Here is an 18,498-nt window from a genome sequence, read left to right on the forward strand (position 1 = left end):
CTCAGGAAAGACTACTCGCGGCTCCACTTGTTCTACTTCTGCTCTTGAACCCCAGGAGTGCACAGCGCCAGGGCCGCCCAGCCCGCGACGCTCTGCGGCTCAGCCTCGTGCGCAAGACGACGTCCTCGGAAGGCTAAGCAGGGAGCGTGCCGACGCGCAGCTTACACCCATGCTCCTCACGCTCAAGCGGACCCACCGCAGCCCCCGGAACGCAGAGCCAGACGGGATTCTTTCAGGACGAGGCTGTTTTATTATGGGCGCTGATTAGAACTGCTGGGGCCTGGGAGAAACGAAAGCAGACCAACCTCAATACAGACTCGTCATTTCTGCGGACTCTGACCGCCACGCCTGCACAGGAGGTCGGCGTTCCCACTGCACTGGTCCAGTGACGCCAACTGCCTAAGTGACCACCTTCCTGAGCACCTGGCCAGGTGTCTGCCTGTGCCCTGGTGGCCAAGTGGACTCAGGAGCAAGTGGCTATGTGCATTTTTGCTAGACAACCTGACTACAGCCAAGTGGTGGCACGCGACAGCATGGCCCTGGGCAGAGAGCAGGTCCCCCCCACGTCACACCGTCCCTTGACAGGCACTTCCTGTCTGCGGGGATGAAAGAACAGGTAAATGCTACTAGAAAGCCTTCGGATGTTCCTGGGGATGGGTAATTAATTTAAGGGCATTTTTCAGTATTTCGGATATACCAAGAGGCATAAAGACAGCCACTGCCAGCTCGGTCTAGGAAGACTGGTCTCCCACCCTGGGTCCCTAGTGGGGCGGTCAGTCTTCACGGAGGGTCATTCCCATACATGTTTACATTTCGAACAGTCACACATTCTTAAAAACGCAACCGTCTCGTACGTTCTAGATGACACAGAAGTCACCAAATCACATTCTTCCAACAACATGCTTTCTTTGCTCTTTACCCTTGTGAGATCATCTATCATTCTTAGTATCGTAGGTCATGAACAGACAAGTGCCTGGGGCTCCTGTAGGCATTCACTACTTCCTGTTTCTGAACATGTTTTCTTGCCTGTATGTGCACGAGGTTCCTGACCCCCGAGGGCCGCTGCCAGTACCCAAACAAGAGCCACAGTCAAGGCCATCAGCCTCCACCCCCGAGCCCGACATCCCTGTCGTTGTGAAAGCTGCGAGAGGGCATCCTGGTCACTCTGACCTGCTGACTCCTACAAAGGACGAGCATTTTTATCCATTTTCTTCCCATTTCTATGAATTCCCATTTCTAAGCTGTCACTTTCCTACTGACTAAGAATTCTCTGCATATTCTGGATACTTCTTTCTTTGCTAGTTATACCTGCTCTTGCGGGTTTCATTTTTATTGTTGTATTCCAATGTAAATAAATTTACCATGTAAATGTAGGTGAAGTTCCTCATGTTTTCTTCACCGTGGGACCCAGGGCTTCGGAAGTCGGCAGTGTCGCGGGTACGAGTGGTGCTCTCCCAGGGCTCTGGCCCAGCCTTTACAACACTCAGAGCTTGTGTGCTCTGGCTGACGGACAGCTGTAACCGGCCCCCACCCCAAACACAGACAACCAATTCAGACAAATCAGTATCATTCAGAGCCAACGTTCCTTAGCTTTGCTGGCAGGGCTAGGGCCAGCGGTGCCTGCCTGGCTCCCTGGGTCTCACACCCGCTTTCGGAGATGGTGTCCTTTCCTGGAAGCGCGCCCTCTAGATTTCATGAGCTCCCTGTCAGGGTGTACTGCTCTCCATCTGAAAGCATTTTTTTTTCTTTAAACATTTTATTTATTTATTTGACAGAGAGCACAAGCAGGGGGAGCAGCAGAGAGAGAGGGAGAAGCAGCCTCCCTGCCAAGCAGGGAGCCCGATGGGGAACTCGAACCCATGACCCTGAGATCATGACCTAAGCTGAAGGCAGACGCTTAACTGACTGAGTCCCCCAGGCGCCCCTGAAAGCACCTTTACTGCACACATTCTGGGTGATTCTCGTCTCAACACACACCACCAGGCTGACGGCAGCTGTGTCCCAGCACGCTCGCTGAAGGGAGGACAAGGCGCTGCGTCACGCTACCTTCTGTGTGTCCGCCGTGCTGAGCGGGCCCCTCTCAGCCTGACCGTCTGTTCTTCAAAGTAGCGCGTCAGGTTTTTGATGGCTGCTTTTAAGATCATCTCTGCTTCTGCTGCCCTGCGATTTCATTCTGACACAGACGTGGATTTCTGTGCTCCCTGAATGCACGTGCTCAGTCTTCCGTGAGCTACAGAAAATCCCGGGCTGTTGCCGTGCCACACACACTCCTGGGCACGCCTCCGCATTTCACTGTGCAATACCCCCTGCTGTGCCCGACCTGCCAGCCCATGCTGCGCCTGCGCCAGGCACCTCTGGCGCTCTTTGGCTCACTAACCCGAGGTCTCTCTTGCTGCTCTGGGCCTCCTACCAAGTCCACAGTGATTTCCAACCACTGTGTTTTCCATTTCTTGACGTTCTCTTGGATTCTTTTACAAATCTCCTAGGTCACTTTTAGGGGTCTTGCATAATTAGGGTTCCTTCTGTTAATCTGAAAATATTTTCAGCATTCTCGTCTTATACTCTGCAACTTATGGCTCCAGTATCTGAATCCTCAGACGTCAGGTTCTGTTGCTGTTTCTGACTTGTTCACAGTAGCTTCCCTATGTGTACTTGGTACTTTTTACCTGTACACTCATGATAAATGGATTTTAATCTGGGAAATCCTGAGACCTGGGTGTACTGGGAGAGGAACACCGCCAGATTTTCGGTGGGTTTGCACGCATGCGATTCCTGAGCACTCTCTCCCTGGGCTGAGTGCCTGGGCCCCACGGCGTCCAAGCGCAGGCACGCATACCACTCTCTGCAGAAGCTCAGGGAGTGCTGGTTGGGGCCCAGCCCCCCCACTTGTGCAGCACTGCTCAGGCCCTGGTGTCGCTCCTGGAGGTCTTGGGAAACGACTGCATGAAGCACACGCTGCTTTGCGGGGCCGGGAGGAGTCCAGTGCTGCCTGTGCCCCGGAGGCTCGCGTCTGCCACAGCGTCCATGAAACACTAAGAGGCGGCGGTCAGTGTGTCAGGAGAGAAACACCTGGACCCAAAGCCGTTTGCTCCTCCTAATGCCCAGAGCCCTGCCTACTTTGTACTACCCGACTCCTCTGTTAGCTTTCCCAGACCATGCAGCCAGTCCAGGTACAGACTCCACATCCTGGGGCGGGGGGCCGATGGCTCCACCTCTCAGGGGATTTTATGCTTCCCCCACCCCGTAAGGTCTCAGACACATTTCCCTTGGGACTCCTATCTGGACGTCGATGGATGATGCCTTTTCCATAATCCTTGAGGGTCTCACTGCCACTGCGCACTGTGTGGACCCAAGGCTGCAAGCGCACTAGCCTTCCACTGTGAAAACCCAGCCAGCAGGGTCCTGGGATCAGATGTCCATAGGCCAGCCCGGTGCCCCAGTCCCTTCTGCTTCCTGCCCCCTCTTCACACTGGCTTACGTGTGCGCTCAGTGACCCACGTGCAGAGATCTGTGGTGGCTCGGCCAGCAGCACGGGCCCTCTTCCCCTCACATCACAGGGAGGCCCCACCTGACACACCATTTTACTATGGACGATGGGGAACAGTCTCTTTCTGGCACCAGAAAGGCACTGTGTTGTCTGAGATCGAAGACACAGCCCTCAGCAGTACTGGTATTATCCCCCTCTTCAAAGGACGTGCACAAAAACTACCGAGACACGAGAGCCGCTGCCTCGTAAAGGCCACTGGGACTTCACGTCAGCCACCCCACCTGCTGTTCAAGCACAGCCAACAGTGAACTCGGAGGGCCTCTTCCCCTCTTCTTCCCTCTAGAAGAAACGGCAAACTGGGACGTGGCCATTCCACACACTTACCCTATGTCCTTCCTTCTTACTCATCTTGGAAATAATATAAGAAAAATTATTTTGAAAATATTTAAAAAACATTTTAAAAACAGCCCAAAGGAACCTTAGTGCCATGGGTACTGTCTGAATACGGACAGGATCGTTAAGGGGAACAGCTGCTCAGACGCCCTCTCTTCCCCACCTTAAACCAGCCACTCCAACAGGCTGGTGGCCCGGAGAACACAGCCTGGCAGCCCTGAGGCCCACGCGCCCAGGGCTGGTCCGTCACGACGCGTGCCCTACCTGTCCGAACCGCTCCAGCAGCACTCGAACTTGTCAAAGATGCAGTCGTTTTCGTACAGAGAACAAAGCTTGCTTCGCAGGTACTCGTGGACCTTAATGAAACCACAGGAAGGTTAGAAAGCGTTGTGCGCAGGTGGGCGCCGTCCCTGCGCGGTGGCCTCACCTGGTGGGTCTCCACAGGCCGGCTCTCCATGTTGAGGTCCCACACCTTCACCGACAGGTAGTCTCGGGTCATCATGTAGCGACCGCTGTGACTGAATTTTACGTCAGAGATGGAGGAGATTATCTCTGAGAAGAAGGACCTACTGCTGGGGTCTTCAGGTTCCTCAAAAACTGAAAAACACAAAGTTTTCAGCTTCTGTTTAAAAACCAGAGAACACAGGGACGCCTGGGTGGTGGGGTTGGTTAAGTGATTTCAGCTCAGGTCCTGATCTCAGAGTTGTGGGATCGAGCCCCGTGTCGGGCTCCGCGCTCAGCACAGAGTCTACTTGGGATTCTCTCTCCGTCTTCCTCTGCCCCTCGCCCCACTCACCCTCTTTAAAAACAACAACAACAAAAGAACAAGCCCCCCCCCCAAACAAACCCAACCCACAAAACAACAAACCCAGAGAACAAACCACGTTCAAGTCCCTAGGCCTTCCCTGGGGACTCCAGAGGCTGCAGACTGCACACCACTCACGCTTCTGATCTTCCTGATCTCAGTATGTCTTCCGGCCTTCAATTTCTGAGCTCAAGAGACTTGGATGAGACGTCCCAGTGCCACTGACTGCCAAGGGACAGTGTCAGAAACACAGGCCCACCATCTCACTCAGACTCAGGAGCACCACATCCGTGCCTGAGGCCCCAGGCTGTGGCTGGAAAAGCCCCTCAGCACACTCCCACGTGCCTTTTGGTCAAGAATTCCTGTGCTGACCACAGGCTGCTACCGAATACCTGCGGGTCTAAGCAGCCCAGGCCCCAGCGAGCCACGTGCAGACCCGTCCCGTCCATATCACGGGAAGACGGAAACAGCGTCACCTAGAACACTGGGTCCAGACTGTAACCTCCACAATGGTCCCATACACCAAAGCCCGTCAGGAAAAAGGGTCTGTGTCTGCTGTTCAGGAGTCAAGCTCCACATAACAAAACAGAATTAGTCCTTTGAGAAAGATTCCAGATGCTTCCTTAGCAGACCTTCCTTTCTCCTACAGGTTTTGCTTTCTCAGAAGAAACTCAATGGCCCTCCACCTGCACCGTGGTAGAGACCCCAGAGACTCCACCAGACCCCTGACCCCTGATCGCACCACCATGCCCTCAGCTCAGGAAACTTCGAGTGAGCACTTCCTCATTTTAAGCTGCTTTATTTATTTACTTATTTATTTTTTTAAACGTAGAAACCCATGTTTCTTGCCTCTGCATTTGAAGTTAATTTTTTTTTTTTTTTTTTAAAGATTTTATTTATTTATTCGACAGAGATAGAGACAGCTAGCGAGAGAGGGAACACAAGCAGGGGGAGTGGGAGAGGAAGAAGCAGGCTCACAGCGGAGGAGCCTGATGTGGGGCTCGATCCCAGATCGCCGGGATCACGCCCTGAGCCGAAGGCAGACGCTCAACCGCTGTGCCACCCAGGCGCCCCTGAAGTTAATTTTAACCAGTGGCACTACCAAGCATTTACTCAAACTACTCTGTTGACAAAAACTACTTCTGGAATCTAAAATGATTTACTCAAAAATATTATCTTGAGGGGCGCCTGGCTGCCTCAGTCGGTGGAGCGTGCAACTCCTTATCTTGGGGTTGTGAGTTCAAGCCCCACGTTGGGTGTAGAGATTACTAAAAACAACAACAAAAGAATATTCTTTTGAAAGACACAGGCCAACGTTACACGAGGCTCGTTCTTCCTTGCGGGAGTCCCACAGGAGGCATTCTCTAAAACACAGCCGTAGAAAAACGAGAGTAAGGCAAGAAGGTTACTGAGAACCAGTTGGAGCGAGCACATCTAACACCAGGCCCCGCTGGCATTGCTCCATTTCATACGGGAGACTCCCCAGACACAGCGATCCACGAATGGACTTCACCAGACGAGAAAGCGTCACAGGAAATGAAAATCCAAGGCACTTCCTCCGACAGGCTGGTCTGACCTGTCAGGGGACTGTGAGGAACATCAGCAGTGCCTCCAGCACACGGTCCAGCCCCCTCATGGGACCTAACGCACGACACACACACACATTCGGTTTCCTGGAAGGTCGGGCCTATTTATGGCTAAACATAAAAACAAAACCTTCCTCACCTAGAAGAAACTTCAAGGCTCAGAGGATTAAAGCACTAGAACTTCACCTGAGGGAACTGGTTCAAGTCCAGCAAAGCCCACTGTGAACAGAGCCCATCCCGACAGCTGAGAGCCGTCATGAGACAGATGCTCCAGCAGCCTCAGCCGAGGTCCCAATGCGCGGAGGTAGAGGCGACAGATGTTCTCGGCTGGACCCGGCCGGGGAGGCCTCTGGGGAAGCCCTGAGATTCTGGGCGGGAGGAACACTATGGGCTGCCCACCAGGGGACAGCTAACGGGGAGGCCACGGGAGCACGGCCTCACGGCCCACGTGATGCCAGCAGTGGCCCCCCAACGAGCCACCCTGGGACTCGGGATCAAAAGCAGCTCCTATGCCTGCACGGGGATAAGGAGACCAGAAGAGATGCCAAGTCTCTGGAGATGGTCTCGCGGCTGGAAAACAGAGGATTAACGTGAGACATTCTGAGCCGTCTAGGACTTACACTTGGAGTGTCTGTCACACAGGGCTGAGGAGCGCATGTCACACAGTCGGACGGTCCCCTTGCTGCTGCTGTACACAAACACGTTGCACTGGTGCGGGTGGAACTCGGCCGCGGTGATCACCTCCGTCAGCTCCTCCATGTTCGCAGGCTTGATGTCCACGATGTCTGGAGGCGCAGTTAAGGCAGAGCGCGTGGCGGGCTTTAGTCCACATTCGAGCCACCGTCAGGGGCGAACCGCCCCACAGCAAGAGGTGGGGGCAGACGCGTACAGGAGCCGGTCCCACACCCTGTACGCAGAGGCGCACGCCAGTAAGAGGACCCGGGTCCCTGCACCGCTTGCACCCCTGCCCCGCGCCTCACCAGGCCCGGCCCCACGCGCACACGCTGTGCCTGCGTCCTGCCGCGACCACTACCGTTCCACGGGAAGACGTGCCCAGCAAGATCGGACATGCTTAATGACGTAAACAAGAAAAGGAAGCAAGCAGCCACTTGTGCAAAAATCCCACACTTATATCCATAAATTACACACAGAAGAGAACTGCCAGGTTCCAAAAGATTCTGCTTTTTCTGTTAGAACAGTGTTAACACTGTAGCTTGCCAGACACGGAAATCACTCAACCGAAAAAAAACGAGGAAAGAGTAGAATCTGGCTTTGGGTCAGGATGGTACAACAGGGTCCAGACGAACCCTTCCACCGAAGCAAGTAAGAAACCTGACACCACAGCTCGTCGCTGGACATGCTAGCACAGGCCGTGTCCCGGAGGAGCTGGAGCCCTGCAGCCGGCCCAGAGGCTGCCGGGAGTCTGGAGAAGGTCCGGGACCTTCTGTGCCAGAGTAGAGCTCCCGGCAGGTTCACAGAGGAGCAGTCGGCAGCAGCCTGGGAAGAAACCACCCAGGCTGCTGGGGAGGCACCTCGACAGACCGAGCAGCGCCCCCACCACTCACACACGGGGCACGGTCTGCAAAGTTAACCAGGAGGCAAGAAGCCCGAAGCGCGCTGAGGGGGTGGCTGACAGCGCGCAGACACGTGCAGGGGTACGGGGGCAGGGGGCTGAGCCTCGGACCGCGCTCACGTGAGTGCATCAAAGGTACTTTTAAGGTAACAGTATTAATAAATACAAGTACGTGTATGGAGGCCTTATGTGTTTCATAACCCAGGTCACAAGGAAGGGCATCTGAAACAAGACGGTGGGACAAAAGTTTGTAAAGGCAATGGAAGTACGACTGCATACACAAATCATTTATGAATTAGAGTTCTCACAAATCATGAAAAAAAAAAAAGATGAGATTCCAACAGGAGAAAAATCACAAAGGACAGTAAAAAAGATTCACACTAATGGACAGTAAATGAACAGAAGATACTTTAACTCACCTATAATCAAATAAATTAAAAATGGTCTCATCTTGGTTTTACTAATATGAAAAGTTACTTTAAAGAAGGTCCAGCTTTCTGCTGAAACAAATACTCAGAGGCGGTGGGAGCACCCGGGTCTCAAAGCCCACACGGACGCATCCCACACGCGGCCCTGCCCTGCAGCCGACGTGCTGGGGACCGAGGCTCACGTGTGCGCACAGCTGATCCCGCAGCTGCAAATCCGCATTCTTACTGAGAGGGAAAGACGCTTAGAACGCATCAGAAAGCAACGAGGCTAACGGCAGGGGCTTTCTGACGTGTCCCAGGCCGCTCTTGGGTTCCACAGAACCGCAGGTGGCACCCCAGGAGTGCGGGTTTACAGAGGAAGAAAAAGACCTGGGCAGACAGAGGGACTTCATGCTAATGAAGGTCACTGAGCTGAACTCAGGCCCCCGACACCCCTGAGTCCCTGGAACTTCATTACCACCGTGTAGAGGACGGTCTTAAACATACACTTCCTCAGACATAAACAGGCTGGAAGGTGCGCATCGAACACCTACAACGGTTACCTGCCAAGGGAGGGACTGGGGGGAACTACCTGAATTTTGTTCAAGATGGTTACGTATTAACAGAAGAAAGAAGGATTTAAAATGTAAGAGTTTAAGGAGAATAAAAAGAAAGCAGGAACCACGGCCATGAACCTTGTAAGACGGGAAGTTCTGCCAAGTTGCAGAAAGAAGACAGGCGTCAGAACGCGAGTCCGTCCCCGCGCCTCTGCCGCCCGCGTGGCAGCGCCGCCGTGCACTCGTGTCACAAACCAAGTCATCAGGTTAAGTAAACAACCACAGCAAGAAAAAGGACAACAGATAATAAAAATGCACTGTGAAATGCTAGAACTGAAAACACCACATACACTTCACTTCATGGGTTTTCTTGAGCACAAGGGAGCACGCACACACGCCAAACCTCGTCTCGGCTGCGGCCCAGGCGACCCGCCACGTCTGACCCACTCTGGCCGGCCCGACATCGCTCCCAAATGTGGGAAATCCTGACTGAAGTCCCTCGATGTGCACATGTGACAGGACTCTCATTTCTGGAGAAATCAACAACTTTTAACATGCGTGACTAACCAGTCACACGCAGATTCTCACCCTAACAGTAACAGTGCCACTGTAGCATTACGAGAGTCCAATGTTGGAATATCCCTTAAACAGCTTGTCTTCTAAAACAGAATTCTCACATGATCAGTCGTTCCTCAGGCTGGGTAACTAAGCACCACTCTAACCAACGCCAGTGTCTTCTATTCTAGCATCTGTGAGCAGGTCTGGGGTCGGGGGCAAGGGACCAGGCAACACTGAACCTCCAGATACACAGTATCTGAAATCGTCTCTCATGAGCCCAAGAGGGCAATGGACTTGAGGTCATTCTCATTTTGTAGAGAACTCTCCCCAAAGGTAGAAAGCAGTTCCCACTTTTAGGGACATGTTAAATCAGAGAACGTACACCACAGGCACGTGCAGCAAGCCACGTTTAGAGGTATAGACTCCGAGACGCACGAGCAGACGTGCACCGAGAACTTCCCTGAAGAACAAACCTATCAACGATGCCAAGACAGCCATCTGATGAAGGATACTAAAACTTCTATCTGTGATTTCTAAATGCCATAGATTAATTCTCAGGTCATCTGCAGAAAGATATGTTTCATGATCACTATTTACTGAAATGGAATTTATATGATATGTGTGAGCATTTGCAAAAATTCGTCGTGGACTTGCTTCTACCATAAGATCCATGGGCTTCAATATTGGAACCTAAAAATGGAAGGAAATAGGAATTCAAAACAAAGATCACCGCAGCATAAAATTACACTTATAGTACAAAATAAAAAGGAACACATCTACATTGCCAGCGAGCTGAGTTCTGTACAGGCACTACCCCAAATAACCAATGAGCAGAGCTGTGAAAACAGGCTGCGAACGGGGTCCTATCCCTCCTCGCGGCCATCCCCGCGGCAGATCCGTTCTTGCCGAAGGGCAGGCTACACTGGCACGGGGACAAGCGCCTCTAGGACCTGGGTGCCGCTAACGGTGGGGCTTCGCTTTCCCGTCTGTCCCACAGCCACGGTGCGCTCACGGGAGACGCCGCCCAGGACTGCCCCCTCCCCTCCTCACAGCTGCTGCCCTGCAGAGTGACAGTCGGGCGCCTGAGCCTCTTCTCTGCCCCGGTGGTCTGCTGCTCAGGGCACACGCCGAGCGCCAGGCAGGGGTGCAGGGACGGGAGAGCGCACAGGAAGGCCCCCAGAGAGCTGAAGAGGTGCCATGCTCCATCTGCTGCCGGCCACGAGGGCTCATCAGCCACCGAGAGCTCGCGGGGCCGCTCACTTCTCTGGCAGAGGCGGTGTTTGGTATGTACAATGGGTGCAAAAACCCATCTCTGCACTGGGTGCTGTGGTCAGGGAGCAGGACGTCTACACTACTGTGGGGACAGTGGACTCAGCCAGGCAACAGACGAGCGCAAGGGGCCAGCCTAAGCGCACCTGCGCCACCACGAGAGCACGGGCGCCATCATGGGCGCTCGTGTCCACATGTGAAAAAGGAGGAAAAAAGTCCCAGCATCACTGATACCGAGTGGGAAAGAAAGCAGGATTTTAAAAGCAAAATAAAAAATTAACAGTAGTAACTGCTACTTTTCTAATTTAAAGCTAAAGGGAGCACCTGGAAAGGCGAGGCGGCGCGCTCTCCTATTGTCTTCTCTGCCCAAAAGTCTGCAAAAATGAGCTGGGGGCGGGGGGGGAACATGCATAAATACTCCCTTCATTTTCAACCAGCTAGATACTGGAGCAGGAGGTGTCCGTCCTACCGGGCACAGGACAGGCCACCACAGCCCTCCGATGCGTCTCTAAATGACCAAAACACACGCAACTCTCAGGCTAGGACATAAAGGCGGCTCTGCCTAACCAAATCCCTCTCTGGCACTAAACATTTAAGAGGAAAACAAAATTTAAAAAGAGCAATATTTGACTCCTACACAGCTAAGTTTAGACAAATAGTCCTTTTTTAGCTTTCAGAGAGGCAATTAAGAAATCAAATATGGGCCTAAAGTCACAAAGGTCATTTTACAGCCTGTGACTCTGAAATCACAGTGTGTTCATAACAGCTGTTTCTGATAAAATGACACGTCCGGCCCAGTTAGACCAAGTGCATCCAGATGAACGTATAAAGGCCTCTGAACAAAACTGACACTGAGCCCAACGAGACCTGTGGTTTTTCCAGCAGGCACGTGAGCGTCTGGTGTGGTGAAGCAGGCTAAAAGCGGGGACAGTGTGCTTGGCGGGAGGCCATGAAGGCGGTGGGGGACGGATAGAAGAGACCAGGGCAGGAGGCAGGACAGCGCCACAGGGCCCCCAAAGCCTCCCCCGTGCGGTCACACTTGGGAGTTTCATATATCGGCAGCTGGAATACGAGAGGTGCTGTCACTCACCATGGTTTTTCACTGCTGCAGAGACGTGGAAGCAAGGGCATGGTGGCGAAGAAACCACCAGTGTTCAGATCAAAACATCCTGGTTCAAATCAGGGTTTTAGAAACTCGCCCTGAGTCACTCACATTGCTTCTCAGTGTCAACCCCGTGGAGGCACAGTGACACTCTGGACCTAAGAGTCTACGAGGACATGGGCCCATCCTGTGCTTCTCCTTGGCAATGCTGCTGTTTCCTGGGTCCTGGGGAGCACTGCCTCCGTGGCTGGGCTGTGGCTGTCCTGTGCGCCCGCCATCCCAGCACCCCACGTGCACCCAGCACTGAGCGCTTGGGGAATGGAGCCGAGACAGACCATGCGCACTCTGCCCCTAGCGTCACCACGGTGGGGTGTGGTGTCCTTCCCTGCAGCACCTCACTACTGATGTGTGACACGTTCACTGATGAGGCCTTCACTTGAGAAACAACATTCAAGAAAGCTCTTAAACCTTGTTAAAGAACCAGCCAACCAACAATTTTCACAAGCACTGGGCAACGGTCTTAGGGAACACCTCAGAACCAACGCCAGTGCTGGTCTTCCTGCTGCTGTCCCGCGCATGCCCTGCGTCCTGGCGCCCACCTCCTTTCCCGTATCCCACCTCCTTTCACACAGCCTCCGGGGTGTGCACCACTGGGCAAATGACCTGACTCAGTTTCACAGATGTTACAATGCGAACCAAATCTAGGTATCAGAACTGATGAACATCGCCGTGTCACAGGGTGCCCAGGGATACCTGAGATTTAACAATCAGAAAAGGAAGCGATACTAGGGACTGACAGGCAAAGAATTCTGAAAGCGCAGAGTGCGCCTCAGCTAACTGAGGAAATGCCACGAAAGTCCCGGCAGCGTGCGGCTCATCGCACATCCGCAGCCTGCGTGGCCTCATCCGGGCACCGTCCTGAGTCCCACGGGGGCCTCACCACCACCAACACACTACTTACAACCTTTGGAGTGAAAGGCTGTTGATACACGGAGAAAGATGTCTGTTGTAGGGTTAGACCTGAGTCTTTAGTATCATCAGACTTTCTGAAGTTACCGTGTGACTTCCTGCTACGTGTAATACGAGGAATCCCAATTTCCACACACACAGATACACTGAAGACTACAATTACAAACAGCTTCACGCATCGAGAAGGCAGAGGCCACAGCAGCCCCACCAAGCGGTCCTCCCTCAATAGCTGACTCACGCACCGTCCGCAGTTAACTAGGAAGAGAACGGGGTAGTTTGAGGAAAGGTGGCATGTACCCGCAGTGCTGTAATTCGAAATGGGTCTCGAAGCCGTCCATCTTCATCTTTTAAGTTATAACCTTCTGCTCTTTTGTCCCGTTCGCTTATTTTCCATAATTTAATAGTTTTATCTGAAAATAAAAACCTTAGTGTCCATATTAAAAGAAAAACCATATGCTGCACCTCTATTAGTCGACTGTTACATTAGAGAACTGTGTGGTTCTATGTTCACCGATAAGCTACGAGACTCTGAAGGTTACTCTCCAGTTATAGACAAACCTGGACATTCTGTTTGCACGGTAAGTACAGACATGCAAGTCTGCACCGCGGGCAATGCCACGCGGGGAGTGCGTGTGCCTGCTCGCTTTTGTATACTTTCGCGTTTTCAGCCTACCACCTCCTACCTGGCTAATCACTCACCCTCTCCCCAAAGTTTAAAGCAGAAACCACTTCTAGAATGGGTTAATAATGTAAAAAGTAAAGTAAAAATCTGCTACACCCAGCAAATTAAAAATAAAATCCAAAATCAAATAACCACTTAAAAAAAAAGCTCTTACCATTTGTAGAGAGTAGAAAATGAGCAGCATTCTGTTGCGGTAACCACCTAATTTTATTAATTTTTTCCTCAATTTCTAGACTTTTCAAATAGTCAAACTCTGGTTCATGACTTTGAAAGGTACTGTAAACATTATATTCTCCCCTAGAGTGAGGGCGACTTTTGTTCTGCAAGGAAACATGAGCTGGGTTAATGAACAAAGCACAGTACAGAGAAAAATTCAGTACTACCAATTTGAATATAAAATGACCACACACATTTTTAAAAGTTAAAGAAAATCCTGGATCAAAAATTATCAAACCGAGGACACTCCGAATTAATTTACTTGGAAAAAACCAGTAACAGATGATTTCGCAGAACTTCTCCCCCGCTGGTGGGCACTGCACTCTAGACCCTGCACTCTAGAGCGGGGTCTGCAGAACCCGCCTGCCGCCTGTAGGGGGCCAGGGACTCCTCAACACAACGAGGCTCCTTCACACACACACTTTTCCTGGAGAGGCTGGCCGGCCCACGGAGGGGGCAGCACCGTGCAGGCCGCACCGAGCTCTGCAACAGCCCGCCAAGACAACACTTCCCACCTCCCCTCCCCCCCGGGAAGAGGATGACTGACCAGCACTGGCAGAGGATACACCTGTGACGGAATTGTTAACATACGTAAAACAATCCTCTACGTTACAGTAGAAGTAGAAAAACATGGAAAGATGCATGATGTCTTCAAAATAATAACCGACTCTGGGAAGGCAGAGTGAGAAGGAGGCAGATTTGGGAACAAAGCTGGAAGACAAAATAGGGAGAGCACCACGGGCACCTCATCTACCTGCCGAGGGCTTGCTTTTTAGGAAAGAGGAAAACCCCAGTGGTGGGTTCATAAATGGAGTTATATTAATCTCTAAAACGTTCTGTATCCAAAATGACATTTTCTATGAAACAGTAAAAATATTACATAATTAAAACCAAGCACACCAAGATTTTGTTTAATTCTTGCTATATAAACAGCACCTAAAATCTTACATTTTTACATTTAGGCTGTGTATCAAGGAAATCGAATGAAACAGAGGAACCTAGATTTCTTAGTATTTCTGAATTAAGATCACGTATTATGAGAGAACGTTCCCCCCGCTCCTCGAATCTCTCTACTTTTATGTGCCGCACACTCCTGGAAACCATACATGGACCCCAGGATCTAGAACATGGTTTCCACGCGTGGCTGTGTTAGGCCCGCAACCACCTCTATGAGAAAGCAGATTACACCAACAGACGCTTCTACCTTGCCAATGAGAAAAAGGAAATTGAAATCTTTAAAAAAGAAAAATCTGTGGAATCAGTTGGTCCCACGCCTCAAGACCATAACCAACTATGAAAAAACATCAGAATATGAATAACTACATGAGGCACCCACCCCCACGTGTCGCCTGTCTTTCCCGGCCCTGCTCTCCAAGAACCACAACAGACACTCCTGATGCTGCAGGCCCGTGTTCCCGTCACGCACCGCACCAACCCCCACCCCGACACCTAAAACCTCTGCCCACTAGGCCGAGAACCCGCGTCAGCCTCCAAGGCCCCCCAGGCAGTGAGTGGTCTCCATGCTCTGTCCAGGGAGAGGTAAGAACAGAAAAGGCGAGAGAAAGGGCCTTGAGGAAGACATGCCTGCCCATGGGAACTGGGTCCCGAGGTTGCCCACCTGAGGTGCTGGGAACAGCATCGGCAAGGAGGACAGGAAGCTGGTGGAAGGTACATTTTGGTTTCAGACATGCTGAGTGCTAATGTCAGAACTACTCAAATCGAATAGTTTGCACAGTGAACTGCAGAGTGGGAGCCACGTCCCTAAACTCTGCTCACCTCAGACTGACACGCTGGGCTTCCTGAAACAGAGGGCTCTGCCGCTAAGAAGGAAAAAAACTCGACCACCACACTGTTAACTACGCTCCCTACCTCACGTCTCATGCACACCCCGAACTTTCCGATGGCTCCCTCTCGCCCTGATCCCCTGGCCTGACACCCACGCCACCTTCCCCAGTCCAGCATGGCCCTGCACTGTCATCATACCTCCTGTGCTCCCACGGGCCTGTGCCCTGGGCCCCTGCAGGGAGGGCAGTGGCCGCTGAACTGACAGTGCTGGAAAAATCCAAGTCCACGGTGAGGGTTATATAAGGCAACCACCAAAATATTTTAAAAACAGATGGAATATGAAGGCTCTTTTTATGTTAACCAAAATACCAAGAAAAAGATGGGGGAAAAAAGTTGCCCAGGGTTTATGAAGTTGCAGATGGCCGGGTTTATCAAATTTAAACAAGGTTAACAACCCGCTGCTGTGTGAACCTGCTGCCCCATTACCTACAACGATTTCGTACATCTTGACTCAGGACTTTACGCTACAGGTGCTCACAACTGGGATGCCCAACACATTTTGTAACAAGATGCTGAAGTTTGAGGGGCGCCTGCGTGGCGCAGTCCTTAAGCGTCTGCCTTCGGCTCAGGGCGTGGTCCCGGCGTTCTGGGATCGAGTCCCACATTGGGCTTCTCCACTATGAGCCTGCTTCTTCCTCTCCCACTCCCCCTGCCTGTGTTCCCTCTCTCACTGGCTGGCTGTCTCTCTCTGTCAAATAAATAAATAAAATCTTTAAAAAAAAAAAAGATGCTGAAGTTTTACTATCATCTATCTCAAATCTGAAGATAGTATTTTTTAGGTTTAAATGATGACTCACAAAAATGAGAAAAATTTCATTTTCTCTATGGATATCATTAAGATGGCAAACTTTAAGGAGCTAAAAGTGAACTCTTAAATTTAAGACAGCTGACTCAGCAATCTGTTAAATAATCCTTCTAGTACTAAAAGTAATAAATATAGTTCTTTTTAAGCAGCACCATGTAATAATCTACCTCTGGAAAAGAATGTAAAATTATGAGCTTATCAAATCATCTGTGAAGATCTAGAAAGACTAATGACAATATATATAATATCCACAAAAGAATTCTTACCATCCCGAATCAGAAAAAATAGAATTAAAAACATTTTTAAATCTACACGGACATAATCAAAATTAGAGCTGCAACAGGTATATTTTAATAATGAGGCGCTGGCGTTCCGTAAATCTCTTCCCACTGCCCAACGCAATCCTCCATTTCTACTGCGGGGGGCCCAGGGCTCACCCTCTTACAGACGCCCCTGAGTGCTCCCTCTCTGGTGGCAGGGCTGACACTCGCTGCCACGCAGAGCTACTGGAAGGGGACAAGGGCCCACTAGGTGCCATACCAAAGCTGTACCATGAAAGTTGGGAGACTAGAATCTGGAGATGAGACGGTAACTGCCCAGTGACCTGCCTGGGCACAGACAAGGGGCCCCGTGTGCGAAGCTGTCAGGGGAAAAGACAGATGCTTTACAGGAACCCAGGTCGGGCTGCACCGTGTTCTTGCCCGGAGTATGCACACGACACGCCAGCGGGGCAGCAGCTTGTCTCCCTTCCTTGCTCAGCACCCGTCACGAACTCTGATGAGGCTCCCCAGAAATAAAGGGGGGGCTGGAAGGCTGGTTCTACCTCCCATTCCCCTCTGACGCATAACTGAAAAAGATGGGTTTCTCTGCCCTTCCTCCCAACCCCCCAAAGAGGGAGTGACCTAAAAAATGGCTCATGAGTGGGAGTCATCTCTGCGGCCCTGCAGGCCCCGTTCTGAGGATTCCTTCCTCTCAGCCCTGATAGTGGGGCCCTCAGGGGGCGGGGGAGAAGCAGGCTGCTCACCTCTGACTGAGGAGGGAGAGAGAATTCATGGCCCCCCCAATACACACAGACTCTTCCCTGCAGCTAGCGCCCAGGAGCCATTCAGAGCACACGGCACTCTGGACAGCAGGGCTGGGGCCAGCACCTCTAGGGGCTGGTGACATGATTTTCACCCACAGCCACTTTAATGAATCACAGGATGGAAGCAAAGAGATGCGGAATTCCACCACCCCACATTCTTCACTTGGTCCTCACAACAGCCCGTGGGTAGGGCCAGGACTCTCCTTTCCTGGAGACAAGGGCACAGGGGACTCCATCGAGCTCAGCGGCCGGATGTCAGTGAGCGGAAACACAGATCTTCTTGCTCACCCGACATAAGCAGCTTCTCTACGGTTAATGTGACATAACCGAATCTAAGTGAAGTCGGACACTGAGAAAGTGCCTGTGTGTCTTTCCCTCCTTCCAAGTGACATGAGAATGGCTGGCTTTCGTATGGCTTGTGGACTGTGAGTCACTGACCTCTTGTTCCCGCTGGAAAATAACAACTCTGCCACCCTTGTCTCCCGTTGCCAGAAGATCTCCAGAGTGATTAAATTCAACAGTTGAGATGATGTCAGCTGTCAATAAAATATAGAAGCAATTTACCACATTATGATTGTGAAAGGAGTCATAATCAATATCAAAGGTCAATAAGAAAGGTTCAAAAGGAAGACACACATAAAACCTTCTCCCTGGATAAAGCAAAATTTTCATGGGACACTTGTCATTACCAAGCAGCCAAGTCTGGTTCTGACACCCAGACCCAAGACCACATATGGGCTCATGGGTTTTGCTCAATGGATTGAATGCTTGGCCCCAGGGCACCAGGATATATTTGGACTGCATGGTCTCGATATAAGGATATCCAGTAAAAATTTAGAAAATTAATTTTGAAAAGAAAAAAAATGAAAAAAATCAGTCCTAGAAGACTGTCGTCTGATTTTATGATGCATACCTAATATTAATTTATAAAATAGATCTGATTCTTATATGACGTTAATAGATGTTTTAATATTCTTTGCAATAACTTTTGCTGGCTTCTGTACAAAATAACATTACACACAGTAAAGACTCTATTTCACTGACTGGATATAGTCATTACTATCGATAATGACATCATCATTACCTAGTGAGACACTGCTGTTGGATACCTGAGATTTCTGACACTAGCCACACAAAGTTCTTGGCCATCAGCACACTAT

The 18,498-nt window shown here is 51.1% G+C and overlaps 1 protein-coding gene across 2 annotated transcripts in view; it reads right to left on the minus strand.

Annotated features, from left to right (window-relative positions):
* Positions 1-18,498, minus strand: part of PPP2R2D (protein phosphatase 2 regulatory subunit Bdelta) — a 49,707-nt gene that overhangs the window by 2,064 nt on the left and 29,145 nt on the right. For both annotated transcript variants that reach the window (XM_026494422.4, XM_026494423.4), the window contains exons 3-9: positions 17,777-17,874; positions 13,543-13,708; positions 13,004-13,116; positions 9,879-10,056; positions 6,892-7,056; positions 4,308-4,477; positions 4,145-4,236 (exon numbers count right to left, since the gene is read on the minus strand). In XM_026494422.4, the coding sequence (XP_026350207.1) occupies positions 4,145-4,236; positions 4,308-4,477; positions 6,892-7,056; positions 9,879-10,056; positions 13,004-13,116; positions 13,543-13,708; positions 17,777-17,874 (982 nt within the window). The remainder of the gene's footprint in view (positions 1-4,144; positions 4,237-4,307; positions 4,478-6,891; positions 7,057-9,878; positions 10,057-13,003; positions 13,117-13,542; positions 13,709-17,776; positions 17,875-18,498) is intronic.

Source organism: Ursus arctos, unplaced genomic scaffold, assembly GCF_023065955.2.
Source record: "Ursus arctos isolate Adak ecotype North America unplaced genomic scaffold, UrsArc2.0 scaffold_7, whole genome shotgun sequence".
NCBI classification, from domain to species: domain Eukaryota; kingdom Metazoa; phylum Chordata; class Mammalia; order Carnivora; family Ursidae; genus Ursus; species Ursus arctos.